The 15982-nt window shown below is 38.4% G+C and overlaps 1 protein-coding gene across 3 annotated transcripts in view; it reads left to right on the top strand.

Annotated features, from left to right (window-relative positions):
- The window catches only part of NETO1 (neuropilin and tolloid like 1), a 114371-nt gene that overhangs the window by 62849 nt on the left and 35540 nt on the right, over positions 1-15982 (top strand). For all 3 annotated transcript variants that reach the window (XM_055559113.1, XM_055559114.1, XM_055559112.1), the window contains one exon: positions 5573-5801. In XM_055559113.1, coding sequence (XP_055415088.1) covers positions 5573-5801 — 229 coding nt within the window. The remainder of the gene's footprint in view (positions 1-5572; positions 5802-15982) is intronic.

The following is a 15982-nucleotide window of genomic DNA, read 5'->3' on the forward strand; positions in this document are numbered from 1 at the left end:
GCTCCCCAGTCCCTGGGATTCTCCAGGCAAGAATACTGGAGTGGGTTGCCATTTCCTTCTCCAATGCATGAAACTGAAAAGTCAAAGTGAAGTCTCTCAGTCGTGTCCAACTCTTAGCGACCCCATGGACTGCAGCCTACCAGGCTCCTCCATCCATGGGATTTTCCAAGCAAGAGTACTGGAGTGGGGTGCCATTGCCTTCTCCGATATAATATCCAGTGAATGTAATTGTTCAATTCCTCTATGGATAGCATTCTAATAAGTTTAGTTCAGTTGCTCAGTTATGTCTGACTCTTTGCAACCCCATGGACTGCAGCATGCCAGGCTTCTCTGTCCATCACCAACTCCCGGAGTTTACTCAAACTCACATCCATTGAGTCGATCATGCCATCCAACCATCTCATCCTCTGTTGCCCAATTCTCTTCCCACCTTCAATCTTTCCCAGCATTAGGGTCTTTTCCAATGAGTCAGTTCTTCACAACAGGTGGCTGAAGTACTGGAGTTTCAGCTTCAGCATCAGTCGCTCCAATGAATATTCAGGACTGGTTTCCTTTAAGATGGACTGGTTGGATCTCCTTCCAGTCCAAGGGACTCTCAAGAGTCTTCTCCAACACCACAGTTCCAAAGCATCAATTCTTTAGCACTCAGCTTTCGTTATAGTCCAACTCTCACATCCATATATGACTACTGGAAAAACCAAAGCTTCGACTAGACAGACCTTAGTTGGCAAAGTAATGTCTCTGCTTTTTAATATGTTGTCTAGGTTGGTCATACCTTTTCATCCAAGGAGCAAGTGTCTTTTAATTTCATGGCTTCAGTCACCATCTGCAGTGATTTTGGAGCCCCCCAAATATAAAGTTTCTCACTGTTTCCATTGTTTCTCCATCTATTTGCCATGAAGTGATGGGACCAGATGCCATGATCTTAGTTTTCTGAATGTTGAGTTTTAAGCCAGCTTTTTCACTCTCCTCTTTGACTTTCATCAAGAGACTCTTTAGTTCTTTTTTGCTTTCTGCCATAAGGGTGGTATCATCTGCATATCTGAGGTTATTGGTATCTCTCCCAGCAATCTTGATTCTAGCTTGTGTTTCATCCAGCCTGGCAATGGCACCCCACTCTGGTACTCTTGCCTGGAAAAGCCCATGGATGGAGGAGCCTGGTAGGCAGCAGTCCATGGGGTCGCTAAGAGTCAGACACTACTGAGCGACTTCACTTTCAGTTTTCACTTTCATGCATTGGAGAAGGAAATGGCAACCCACTCCAGTGTTCTTGCCTGGAGAATCCTAAGGACGGGGGAGCCTGGTGGGCTGCCGTCTATGGGGTTGCACAGAGTTGGACACAACTGAAGTGACTTAGCAGCAGCAACTCTGCATATAAGTTAAATAAGCAGGGTGACAATATACAGCCTTGACGTACTCCTTTTCTTATTCAGAACCAGTCTGTTGTTCCATGTCCAGTTCTAACTGTTGCTTCCTGACCTGAATACACATTTCTCAGAGGGTAGGTCAGGTTGCTGGTATTCCCATCTCTTGAAGAGTTTTCCACAGTTTACTGTGACCCACAGAGTCAAAGGCTTTGGCATAGTCAATAAAGCAGAAGTAGATGTTTTTCTGGAACTCTCTTCCTTTTTGATGATCCAATGGATGTTGGCAATTTGATCTCTGGTTCCTCTGCCTTTTCTAAATCCAGCTTGAACATCTGGAAGTTCATGGTTGACATACTGTTGAAGCCTGGCTTGGAGAATTTTGAGCATTATTTTACTAGCGTGTGAGATGAGTGCAATTGTGTGGTAGTCTGAGCATTCTTTGGCATTGCCTTTCTTTGGGATTGGAATGAAAACTGACCTTTTCCAGTCCTGTGGCCACTGCTGAGTTTTTCAAAGTTGCTGTCATATTGAGTGCAGCAGTTTCAGAGTATCATCTTTTAGGATTTGAAATAGCTCTAATAAGTATGGTCTTTAAATATAGAAAGTTCTTCCACTTCAGCCATGCAGGTTCTTGTAAGAGTGCACACCATTCACCTCCCATGGAAAATGTCAAATGAGAAAACAAGGGCTAACTATGCAAATCACCTTTTTAATTATATCAGTGTTCTTCTATAAGATAATCTTATTTTTAAAGAAAATTTAAAACAGCCATTTATTTCAAAGGGACACATTTGTTTCCTGTGATTTCATTCATATGTCAATCATCAGTATGTTTCTTAGTCCCTTTAGAAAAATAGAAATGGTTTGTTTTGCTTGCTTACTTGTCGATTTTGTTGTAGTTTGTTTTTGTTTAGGACTATAACTTTCTTTCTGGACTATCAGTCTGAAAATTTTCAAAAAAATTTATCTGAGTCTGCAAAGTTTGATACCAAGGAGAAAAGTGTCAGGCAGAACTGAGTTGAATACTGATCTATTACTTAAGGTCCTGTGTCGCTTTAAGAGCATCACTTTGCTTTTTTAAACGTCATCTTATCTTAAAATAGTTGTGATAACAGTGTGCATCACTGTCAGAGAGATTTGAGTGAGATAATGCCTGTGCACAGTGTCTTGAGTTATTGTCAATATACGATGCAAATAGTTAGCATTTTAAGTTTTGTTTCTTTATTCAGAGTCAGAAAGAAACCTGAAATAATTGTCCAGACATATTCACCCCTGAATCAACCTGAAAATATGACACAATCAAAAATCTTTCTTTCTTAAATTAGTTGAACAATCACCTTAATTATTTTTCTTTCTGTGGGCATCATGTTTGTTTCTTATAATTTTGTAAGAACACTGGAGGGAGGCATTTTCAGTCCCTCTGCTCAGTGTCTTCTATTACAAACTATGTGTGTTTACAATTCTAATTGCATATTATTCTGAGGGCTAATTAAATATGCTGGAATCATTGCGTACTATTTGAGAATATAAATATATATTTGATTTTTGTTGCATTTAAGTTCTTCTACCTTCCAAGAATACTTAGACTTTGTAGTTATTTATATTTTTATACAGTTTTCAATTTGTTTACTTTTAATCAGGATGGGCCTAATGAAAAGATCTTTAAAGTAAGAGTTCAGGATTTTAATCCTGTTTAAGGCTCTCATATTGATTTATTTTCCTTAAGTAAGCTATTTGGTCTCCTTTGCTTCCTGGCAAAGATCATGTGAATGACAGATACAATTCCTTTGTACAAATCCATGTGAAAATTTGAAAAACAAACTAGTTAGCAGAAACTTGTTTGATATTTTCAGATATACCTTCCTAGGATGAACAGTAGAATTTTCTGGATAATTTTCTGAAATGCAATATTTGGTTGGGAAGAGTAGATCTAAGATAGGCTACATGAGTAATATTTGAACTTTTGAAAGAATGAAATAAAGCAATAACCTGGGAATGATAAACAGGAGGTTTTCTTAGGCTCTAGGTTTTATAAGGCTGCGGTAATGGTGGCTCCGTAGTAAAGAATCCACCTGCCAGTGCAGGAGACCCGGGCTCAATCCCTAGGTCAGGAAGATCTCCTGGAGAAGGCAATGACTCCAGTATTCTTGCCTGGGAAATCCCAAAGACAGAGGAGCCTGGTGGGCTACAGTCCATGGGCTTGCAGAAAATTAGACATGACTGAGCAACTAAACAACAGCAACAACAAAGTCAGTTAATTTAAAATCAGTATCAAAGTATTTGGGAGTTTTGGTATAGCTTCCAACCGAAATTTTACAGATCACATATACATGAAAACCTTCTCACCATACAAAGCATAATAAAACTATGGTGTTTTTCATTGCTTCTCAATTTCCTCTATTTCTCCCTATTTTCTGTTTTGTTCTTACTCCTGAGAACTATATGAAGATTTCCTGACTTAAGATTCACATTTTACTCAGTCAGTTCCTTTTAAGTCTGCATCATACTACATATATGCTTTTATGTCATAATTTAGAGTTATATTATAAATAATTTGTCTTGAGAATTATTGCATACCATTTCCTCTGAAAATAATAAATTGTTATTTATTATATATATATAATTATTATGATTTATAGCACTCAAAGTCTGTGTAGGTACCCAATAGATATGTGATGGATGCTGGAAAAAATGAAGTCAATAAAGAAAACAAAATTATAGTCAGTCATTAAATGTACATCCATTAAATTTTATGGTGAGTGTTTAACATACATAACACATGGTCAAACACTGAAAATAAAATAAGTACACCAGTGTCCCAGCTTTTTAGGAGCACACAGTTCAACAAAAGTTACATATGACCTGTAACTAAAGCTTAAAATATGTCCAAAATAATATTGTAGCACAAAGGGAGAATAATACCACTGTGGTTGGAGAATGGAAGAAGTCATTTTTTAATATTATTGTTACATGAGTTACAGGCATACGGCACTATAATTTGCCACCTACATACTCTGCAAGGTCGTCACCGCCTCAAGACCAGTGACCTTCCATCACCATACGGTTGACCCCGTTTACCTCTTTTGCCCACCCTCAACTCACTTCCCCTTTGGTAACGACTATTCTGGTTTGGTTTTGTTGTTTTCTATCTAACAGATTGATTTTTTTAAACTGTGTTTGGTTTGGTTTTTAGATGCCACATATGTGTGAAATAATGTCTGTCTTTCTCCACCTAACTTCATACAGCATGATACCTTTGGGGTCCATCCATGTTACTTCAAATGGCAGGATTTCATTCTTTTTTGTGGCTGAGTAGTAGTCCATTATGTATATTTATCATTGGTTGGATTAATTGCTTTCAGTTTTTAATTCACATTCATGGAGAGTCAAGTAATGTCTGTTGCTCTTAAAACAGAATGTCTGAAGCAGTGTAATATGATAAAAGGACTACAGACTGGCTTGAGGGACCCTGTGTCTAATTTGCAATGTATATCATCCAAGTCTGCATTTCCTGAATACAATAAGAAATGCACCACTTTATAGAGTTTGGGGGAGTATTTAACAATAATCTCTAAAGCAGGTTGTACAGTCCATTTTACCGATTAAGTGTTAATTTAATTTTTATTTACATGGACTTAACTAAATGCTTTGACTCTATGTTATGGTTAGAATGACCACAGATTTAGCTGTATTTTAAAATATATATACTCTATCTTAAAAATGAAGTAGTGTAGTTATGTGAAATAATTTAAGCAAAGTAAAAGTACAGACTATCTTCTGATGCCATTTCTGGTTTTGTTTGATATTAGTACAAATGTTGCATTTCCACACATTTTTGGAAATAAATTGAAGTCATGGAACTCTAACAAGAATATATCAGCAATATTTAAAACACATTTGTGCTGATTAAAATAAAACAGTAAGTATCAAAACTAATAACTGATTCCAGAAAAGAGAAGACATAAGGATTATCTGGGTAAAAATACCTAAAAGAAGGGATAATAACATTTGAAAAAAGTATTAAGCAGAAGTTGATCTGAGTGATATACGTCTTTACTGTCTACCACCCACAGGGACAAAATAATAAGATTGATTGCAATCAAGCTTGTCTTGTGAGACTGAGAAAGAGAAAGAAAGCCCTGGTGCTTACTGAGCTACTTCCCTCTTTTCAGGGAAATTACCGCATCTTCGTTGTTGTTTTACAGATCTACTTACGGTTCTTGGACTATGAGATGCAGAATTCCAACGAATGCAAGAGGAACTTCGTGGCGGTGTATGACGGAAGCAGCTCGGTGGAGGACCTGAAAGCCAAGTTCTGCAGCACTGTGGCCAACGACGTGATGCTCCGCACGGGGCTCGGGGTCATCCGCATGTGGGCCGACGAGGGCAGCCGCAACAGCCGCTTCCAGATGCTCTTCACGTCCTTCCAAGAACGTAAGCGTCTCCGCTCTTCGCTGCTCGGCCTTCCAATGGGTCGGAGGGTGCAAATCTCATGCATTGTGAATGGTGTTTGCTTCATGCAGCTTGAGCCTTAATAAGTTGTTCAAACCGCTTAGATTCCCTTTCCTTCTCTTTGATCCAGAAGCAGGAGAGTTACATATGACCTTTTGATTACTTACATCAGCATACGCAGGGCTTCCCCAGGTGACTCAGATGGTAAAGACTCTGCTTGCAATGCAGGAAACCCGGGTTGGATCCCTGGGTTGGGTAGATCCCCTGGAGTAGGAAATGGCAACCCACTCCAGTATTCTTGCCTGGAGTATCCCATGGACAGAGGAGCCTGGTGGGCTACAATCCGTGGGGTCGCAAAGAGTCAGACAGGACTTAGGGACTAACATAGCAACACAGTATCAGCATATGCACTGTAGCCTTACTTAAGACATTTCACACTACTAAACTGGGGTATAATGAATTCTGTTTGTCTTTGGGTTAGATCTTAGGAAGCCAGGGAACGGAGGCAGCAGTTTCTGATGATGTTTGAGTTTAAATCTTAAAAACCTGTATAAAAATATTTGGTAGGTTCTCTTTAGTAAGCTTCTCTTGCAGTCCCATTGATTTTAAATAGGTCTGTGACTGCAGAGTTCCAGGTGAACTAGACAAAGAGGAAGAATTGATTGGGAAGAGAGTAAACAGAAAAAGGTCCAGAAAATAGTTTAAATGGCACAATGGATGATACCCAGAGTTATGGGCAAAAGCACAGCAATTTTAGAAAATCATATTCTTACAAATAATGAGTCATATGAATAGACATATATTTGGAATGTTCTTCAGAAACCCTGAGTAATTTATGCTTGATAAATGTATGCAAATGAAAAATAACCCCAAGAAATTCGGCTTTATGGAATCAGTACCTTGTCATTTGAAACTGTACATAAGGAAAAAAAAAAGACAAAATGTCTTTGAAATGTCAAGGATTTCTCAAAGTTAGCTGCAGCAGCCACTATCTTTTTTTTTAAATCCAAAAATGTTAAATGTACTAGATGATTACTTTGCACTATGAATGAATGTTTTGGCTTTAAATTGCTCTCTACTTACCCAGTTGGAGAATTCTATGGCACCAGAAGGAGGGAATGTCCCTCAATCTTTCTGAATCTTGATACCGTCACAGAGTATGTTAAGTCTCCCATCCTGGATTGTTGCAGATTTAAACAGCAAGTTGTTATCTTGGTCTTCTTTTCAGGAACTGATCAAAATGTTAGAGGTAGCCCATCTTTATTTCAGCAAGGTATCTGGAGGAAAAAACCTCATTTTTTTGCTTAGAATTTAAATCAATTCAGGCTAGAAGATAGCACATGTGGTGTTTTCATCAATGAGTGCTCTTCTGAATCCAATAGATTGTGCCTTTGGTGAGGATCAGATTATACCTTATTCAATATTTTTATCAGCCTTGGATAATTATAGACTAAGAACTTCTTTCTAGTTTAACATATATGGCAGGTCTAGTTAATGCATTAAATGATATAAAAAAGTTATTAAAATATTACAAAATATGCAATTTTTATCAAAACTGCACCATAATTTAGTAAGGATAAATTACAAAATATCTTCTTACATTTCATATGTCAAGCAAAGGAACCCAGACTTCAGGATTTCCTAAGATTTTATTTCATTTAACCTCAATAGAAACCAATACTTTTCAAAAATAATTGACAACAATATCTAATGCAGTCTTAGCTTGTGTTAACAAATGTGCAATAAGCAGCTCAGAGGAAATACTCTCACAGGAAGCTGCAGTGGTCAAAATGCAAATTGCACAGCCTGTTCTTTTCTGAGTGTTATTAATGAGAGCAGAGTAATTAGCTAGGAGCGGCTGATCCAGATGCAGACGCATTTAGAGTCAGGGGAAAAGGCTAAAGGAGAAGGTATCCCTATCCTAGAGATTTCTCTTGTCCAAAATGTGACAACTACCTGAAACTTGGGGGAGTGGTGGTATGGATCAATGTCTGAGAAGTAAGATTAAGGTTAAATTAATTATATGAAGCCATTTGATTGTGATTCAGGGAGAAGTGTCTAGCTCATAGAAAGTGTGATATTACAACATTGAATGAACTTCCATGGAAAATATATGAGAAATGGGTTCTCATCAGGTGTAAATGGTGTAGGGCAAGTGTCTAGGCTGGACAGGGGAGGGAAGACAAAGCGCCTTTCAATTCAAAGGTAGGGATCTGTGAGTCTTTAAAGTTCTACGTATTTAAAGAATGATGGGATTGTATCATACTGTGTATGTATCATGCTTCCCAGATGTTACAAGAGGTAAAGAACCCACCTGCAAGTGCTAGAGATGTAAAAGATGCGGGTTCAATCCCTGGGTCAGGAAGATCCCCTGAAGAAGGAAATAGCAACCCACTCCAGTATTCTTGCTTGGCGAATCCCATGGACAGAGGAGCCTGGGGGTCTACAGTCCATGGGGCCTCAAAGAATAGGGCACGAGTGAGCACAGCACACACATATGCAGTAAAGATTAGAGATGTGAATCAGTGACCAGCCCTTGCTTACTCTAATAGTGAGAAAGCACCTTGATATTTTTCTTAGTTCGCACATTTCTTAGATGGTATCCCCAGTTCAGTGTTGAGAGGTGCTTTAGGGCGTATTCAATAATATTCTAATGTCTGTCAAAATGTCTTTTTTAGGGCTCTAAGATATTTTAGAGGTTAGATAAGAGCTTAGATAAGAAGAGGTTAGATAAGAAGTCATGTATTTCAATCCCAAACACTTTATGAATTCCAACAGAAAAAGAAAAGACCCAGGGAAGGTTAACTGACTTCCCCTGAATACCCTCAACCCCATGCTCAATGATTTGTTAACGGCACTGAAGCGAGAACGTAAGACCTGAATCCTGATCTTGACAGGTCTCCATGGATACCTTTGTCATCTTTAAGGAATGAGCAGAGCTCCCACTTTCTAAAGATGATAATGATGTTAAAAGCAGATTGCACTTATGCATCACTCATGACACATATTTGTCAGCATAGTTTTACTTGCTTTACAAACTGAATTTTCATTCTTCTGTCTTACCTAATACATCTTACATTTATGTTTCATGGTTACATTCTGTAATCAGCATCGTCCATCACCATAAACATCAGACTAAAGTAGAATCATGACAAGGGGCTTCTGTTCTCGAAATAGGAACCCAGGAACTAATGGATGCCAGTGGGAATATATTTTCAATTCATTTTTATTTTTGCATTTGAATTTGTTGTTGTTCATTGTTTTTGTTCAGTTGCTAAATTGTGTCCAACGCTTTGCAACCCCATGAACTGCAGCACACTGGGCTTCCCTGTCCTTCACTATCTCTCAGGGTTTACTCAAATTCATGTCCATTGTGTCTGAATAAATCACAGAAAAGACAAAGGATGAGTGTGTAAGAGACGTACAGAAATTCTTACTGTGAGTCATCAGACGTTGAGGTTTCCCATGCACATTAGAGGCATTTTAAAAGTCTGGGTTAAATGCCAGCATTTGCAGCTACAACAAACATCGTCTAGTATAATGGGGGGACTATAAGATCACTGAATGGAGAAGTATTTACCTTCAACTGTGTCATGAGGAATAATGTGATGTCTTCACTGGATCGCTCCCATAAATAGCATATTCCTGCCCGCACTGTCTTGCTGACTGTTCAACTCAGCCTTTTCTCAGCTCTACCTGAGATGGCTGCCTTGATTAATAGTATCACACTGCTGCTGGCTGCTGCTCAAAGACACTGGCTTCAGAGGAATAGTATCCAGACTTTACCCCACAGAGCAACTTTGAAACCTAGCAACTAGAGGAAAAAAAAAAACAGCATTATCACCAAAGAGGCACTGTCTTACTTGATTATAGTCTTTTTAATACTGGCATTTTGTACGCAGATTACTCACAATCTCAGTCCTCTCAAACAGTCCATCTAATGGAGATGAAAGCACATATAGGTACCCAAAAGATCTCAAATTTTAATATATTATTAATAACCTTGGATGGTGTTCTCTAAGAAAGATGACTAATTTAAACTTTAAACGTATTCTGAAATGAAGAAGAAAATATATTAACCATTGTGACTCATTTGCTTTCTTGGATCAAAAATCAACAAATAGGAGGAAAAAAATCAGATTAGAAATACAATTGAGGATAAAGAAGAATGAATCCAACTTGACATAAACATAGAACACTTCGAATAATTCTTACAGTGATATTGAAAGTGTGTTATACTTTATTTTGGTAACTCAATTTCAGATTGCCTGTAAGGATAGAGTTTTACACATTTGCATCATTTTATATAAAGACATTGTCTTGCTCTGAATAATCATTCAGATTTTTAAAAAATTGATTAGAATTGGTGTAATTTCAACTTTGAGCATACTTATATATGAAAATGTGTGATCAATTATGATAGAACCGCATGGTTAAGTATTTGATATGCGTAATGGAGACATTAGTGGAGTGCTCCTTGTCACAGGGAGTCACAAGTCAGACTTTCTGAGCCAGTCTTTTTTTGTGTTCCAAGAATTTGCAGCAACTGAAATGAAAGAATACCCTGAGTGACTTCTCAAGCTCCACCTTCAACTGCTCTTCTACTCTTATTTAGGCCACAATAAAATCTCAATCACTTAATGCGTGATTAATGTGCAGCGTATTTCTGATAAAAACAGACATGCAACTAAAAAGAGATGAAAAGAAAATTGTTCACTTTAAGGATGTGGGAATACTTTGCTAAAATGAGATTATATATTTAGTTTCATATCATTTTATGGCAAAAGAAGATAGAATCTAAACTACAGGTTTATTTTACAGTAAAGAAATATATATATTGAAATTAAATATATATATTTAATTTAATTTCAATATATATATTTCTTTATTGTAAAATAAACTATATATATATATATAGTAACTTTTAATTTCAATGAGGAGTTGAGTTGAAAGGTTCTGTAGAAGGCAGAATTCTGAGATGATCCAAAAGATTTCCACCTCTAAATATTTGTTGTTGTTCAGTCAGTAAGTTGTGTCTGACTCTTTGCGACCCCATGGACTGCAGCATGCCAGACTTCCCTGTCCTTAGCCATCTTACGAAGTTTGCTCAAACTCATGTCCATTGAGTCAGTGATGCCAACCATCTCATCTTCTGCAATCCCCTTCAGCCTTTCCCAGCATCAGGGTCTTTTCCAATGAGTTGACTCTTTGCATCAGGTGCCCAAAGTATTGGAGTCTTACAACCTTTCTCCCCCTTGAGATAGGCAGAACCTGAGTAGCTTGAGCTATGATTTTTTAATTAAAGTACATTATATGGTAGAAGTTATTTTGGAGATATAAATAAGATCCTTAGTTGACTTTGATCATCAAAAGGGAGACTTCCTTCACTAATATGTTACGTACATGTCTTTCATCTCCTTGGTTAAATTCATTCCTAGATTATCTTCATCATTTTGATGTAATTGTAGATGGGATTGTTTTCTTAATGTCCCTTTTGGATAGTTTGTTATTGGTATATAGAAGTGCACTGGATATTCTGGTTGGTCTGAGTATACACTACAAATATTGATAATAATCTTTATTCCCTTTTGAAAGAAGTTTGAAGGTTCTAGTCCTTGACAAGGGTACTTCTTCCTGTTCCTCCATTCATTGTGCTGTTCCTTCAGTAAACACGGAAGCACCAGGCACTGTTGGCACAAAGATGAGTAAGAGGGTTACTCCTCTCAAGGTGCAGCCGCACTCATTCAAAATTCAAATGTGTGACTCATTTCAGCAAGCATTCCCTTGTATCTGGAACTCTGTTCCTCCCACCACATACTTCCTCATGTACCTCAGTATCTCATCCACTTAAACCCTGCATTCTAAGAAACCAAATTCTCTTCTTGTATAGTTTTTTTTTTTTTTTTTTTTTTCCCCTTCAGCTTTTGTTTATACTAGTAGGATCCTTACTCTTCTGTCATGGTAATCGGTGATTATTTCACTGTTCAGTTTATTACCCTATCCTGTCTTGTCTAGAACATGGTTTGGCCTGCCAGCTGCTGCTTGTACCCAGTCTGCATTCTGTCCTAGGTAGTACAAATTCTCCATTTTGTAATGCACAAGTAAATTACCATATCACCTCAATAAGCTAAATTTAATGGATCCTAAAATGAAAAAAAAGTGTGTCGATTGTACTTTGATTATTACTATAAAAGTGCACAGAGCTCAGTAACACTCTGGAAAAATACACCAAAAAATTTTGATAGTAATCTAACCAAAACTGTAATATTTAGTTTTCCCTCTGGGAAAGTCTAGGCCAAACACATTTACAAGTTTGGGTCATGTGCTGAGATCAAAAGTCATTATCAGTTCAATTCCATAGTCATTCAGTCATGTCTGACTCTTTGCGACCTCTTGGACTACAGCACACCAGGCTTCCCTGTCCATCACCAAATCCCAGGGCTTGTTCAAACTCATGTCCATAGAGTCAGTGATGCCATCCAAAAATCTCATCCTCTGTTGTCCCCTTCTCCTTCTGCCTTCAATCTTTCCCAGCATCAGGGTCTTTTCCAATGAGTCAGTTCTTCGCATCAGGTGGCAAAAGTTTTGGAGTTTCAGCTTCAGCATCAGTCCTTCCAATGAATATTCAGGACTGGTTTCTTTTAGGATGGACTGGTTTGAGGGGGACTCTCAGTAGTCTTCTCCAACAGCACAATTCAAAAGCATCATTTCTTTGGCACTCAGCTTTCTTTATGGTTCAACTCTCACATCCATACATGACTACTGGAAAAACCGTACCTTCGAGTAGATGGACCTTTGTCGGCATAATAATCTGTATGTATTTCATCAAGGAAAGAAAATTGTAAGTGCTAGAGGGAGCAAATGACCAATTATGAGGTAGATTAAAGTGTAAATTGACGTTGTCCTGATACAGATCTTTAGTCATCACTATGGTGAGTTTGTGTATTTTTAAAAAATTAAGACCAGTAACCCAGTAATTCGTTAGTCTTTGAATTAACAGAATTGCAAGCCTGAGGCTATGGTCTCCATTGATGCTTGGTTTTAATTCTTATTTACTCCAAGTTCTGGACTTCCCTGGATGCTCAGTGGTAAAAACCTGCTTGCCAATGTAGGAGACACAGGAGACTTAGGTTCCATTCCTAAGTCAGGAAGATCTCCTGGAGAAGGAAATGGCAACCTACTCCAATTCTTGCCTGGGAAATCCCATAGACAGGGGAGCCTGGCAGGCTACCGTCCAAGGATTGGCAAAGAGTCAGTTGTGACTGAGTGACTAAACAACAACAACACTGAAAGTCCTCCTTTGGGGAGTTGTCATGTTCAATAATGAAACCAAATATGCATTAATGTCTTTAACAGAATGCTGCTGCTGCTGCTGCTGCTGCTAAGTCGATTCAGTTGTGTCCGACTCTGTGCGACCCCATAGACAGCAGCCCACCAGGCTCCCCTGTCCCTGGGATTCTCCAGGCAAGAACACTGGAGTGGGTTGCCATTTCCTTCTCCAATGCATGAAAGTGAAAAGTGAAAGTGAAGTCGCTCAGTCATGTCCGACTCTTAACGATCCCATGGACTACAGCCCACCAGGCTCCTCCGTCCATGGAATTTTCCAGGCAAGAGTACTGGAGTGGGGTGCCATTGCCTTCTCCGAACAGAATGCTGAGTCTATACTAACAACTGTTGCAAACATGTGTTCATCACCTATGAAAACAAGCCCTGGTCCCCACCCCTAAGTCCTAATAATAATCAGAGTGCAGACCCCAGAGAAATATAATATCCTAATTATTGTAACTAGAGCGATATCTAATTGCACACAATGCATAAATCATCAGGTACTTGACCCAATGCAGACATAATCGCAGTATAAAACTATGTAATGATTTCTTGGCATCAAATGGGATGGATAAATCATGAAGTGGTCAGTGCCCTCTGTGAGGAAGGAAGTGGTCTCTATACATGCATTATAATATTCTCATGAAGATGCTTCTCTATTTGTAATAGCATATTTCTTAGAACTGTAGGAATATGCAATTTTAGAGGAAACATTTGGGGATCTAATAAATGTGAGTGGGATTAGAATGTGGATAGAACTTCTTGTATTAGAAAAGAAAAGATTAAGCTATAGCTTAATAAAAATACTGGATATCTTGACTGATAACTAAGTCACATTGGAACATAGAGTTTTGGAAGCAGATATTGATTTTTCAAAAAAAAATATGAAGATGATAAAAGAGATGAAGAGAAGATGCACAAATCTATTTCTGGCCTCAAATCTAGTCAGCATTTTTCAAGTAAAATGGCATTTCCTCTAATGGCATAGCCCAAGATACGTTTCATGTTTAAAGTATGGTGGCAGGGAAATTATTCCATTCATTTTGGGAAAAACAAAATGTTTGTTTTAGGAGGCAATTCTAATGGCTGTATATATATGTGTGTGTGTGTGTGTGTGTGTGTGTGTGTATGCCTGTATTTCTTTTTCTTTTTCTATAATTCTGATCTCACCATTAAAAATCATACTTAGCAGCAAGTTATACATTTTTTAATACAGTTTTTGAGTCCTGAACGCTGACTCAGATACTTACTCATAATTGGGATCTCTGATGTTTTAGACATTTTCTTCCATCGAATGCATAAGAAAAATTTAGCTATTCCTTAGAAATTAAAAGCATTGTTAGAATTTAATGAGAAGACGGTACTTCATATCCATTTTACTACTTAAAGGAGTTTTGCTCTGATATCTAGTTAGCAAGTATTTAAGGACCTACAATATAGAACCTGTTGTTCTGAGCCCCATTGATAAGGCAGTGAGGAGAACAAGTCCCTTGCTTCTCATTCTTATAAAAGGAAGCTAATGATGTGCAAGTGAGTTAATTTAAAAAGATAAACCCTAATAAGAATTGTGGAAAAACACAATATGAGGTAACGTGCTGGAGAACGATGTGGACATGAGTGCCCTGGGTGGTTTGGGCAACCTGGAGCTCAGGGAGAAGCTGAGTAAGACCTTGGGTAAGGAAAAGGAGCTTCCCAGGTGGCTCAGTAGGAAAGAATCTGCCTGCAATACAGGAGACATGGGTTCAGTCCATCGGTTGGGAAGATCCCCTGGAGGAGGAAATGTCAACCCACTCCAGTATTCTTGCCTAGAAATCCTATGGACAGAGGAGCCTGGCAGGCTACCATCCATGGGGTACCAAAGAGTCAGAGACAGTTTAGAGACTGAGCACGCATCCATGTGCCAGAAGAAACTCCAAAACACACAGTCAGTGCTAAGGAGTTTGGGATTTGATCTCACTTTACTGGGAAGGTTTTGGAGTGTTTTAAAAGGGAATGATGTTTCCTAAGGCCCACTTGACTTCTCATTCCAGAATGTCTGGCTCTAGGTGAGTGATCACACCATCGTGATTATCTGTGTCGTGAAGATCATTTTTGTATAGTTCTGTGTATTCTTGCCACCTCTCCTTAATATCTTCTGCTTCTGTTAGGTCCATACCATTTCTGTCCTTTATTGTGCCCAAATCTTTGCAAGAAATGTTCCCTTGGTATCTCTAATTTTCTTGAAGAGATCTCTAGTCTTTCCCATTCTATTGTTTTCCTCTATTTCTTTGCATTGAACCCTGAGGAAGGCTTTCTTATCTCTCCTTGCTAATCTTTGAAACTCTGCATTCAAATGGGTATATCTTTCCTTTTCTCCTTTGCCTTTAGCTTCTCTTCTTTACTCAGCTATTTGTAAGGCCTTGTCAGGCAACCATTTTGCATTTCTTTTCTTGGGTATGGTCTTGATCACTGCCTTCTGTACATTGTCATGAACCTCTGTCCATAGTTCTTCAGGCACTCTGTCTATCAGATCTAGGCCCTTAAATCTATTTCTCACTTCCACTGCATCATCGTGGGGGATTTGATTTAGGTCATACCTGAATGGTCTAGTGGTTTTCCCTACTTTCTTCAATTTAAGTCGGAATTTGGCAATAAGGAGTTCATGATCTGAGCCACAGTCAGCTCTGGTCTTGTTTTTGCTGACTGTATAGAGCTTCTCCATCTTTGGCTGCAAAGAATATAATCAATCTGATTTCGGTGTTGACCATCTGGTGATGTCCATGTGTAGAGTCTTCTCTTGTGTTGTTGGAAGGTGTTTGCTCTGACCAGTGCGTTCTCTTGGCAAAACTCTGTTAGGC

This window comes from Bubalus kerabau, chromosome 21 (genome assembly GCF_029407905.1).
Source record: "Bubalus kerabau isolate K-KA32 ecotype Philippines breed swamp buffalo chromosome 21, PCC_UOA_SB_1v2, whole genome shotgun sequence".
NCBI classification, from domain to species: domain Eukaryota; kingdom Metazoa; phylum Chordata; class Mammalia; order Artiodactyla; family Bovidae; genus Bubalus; species Bubalus kerabau.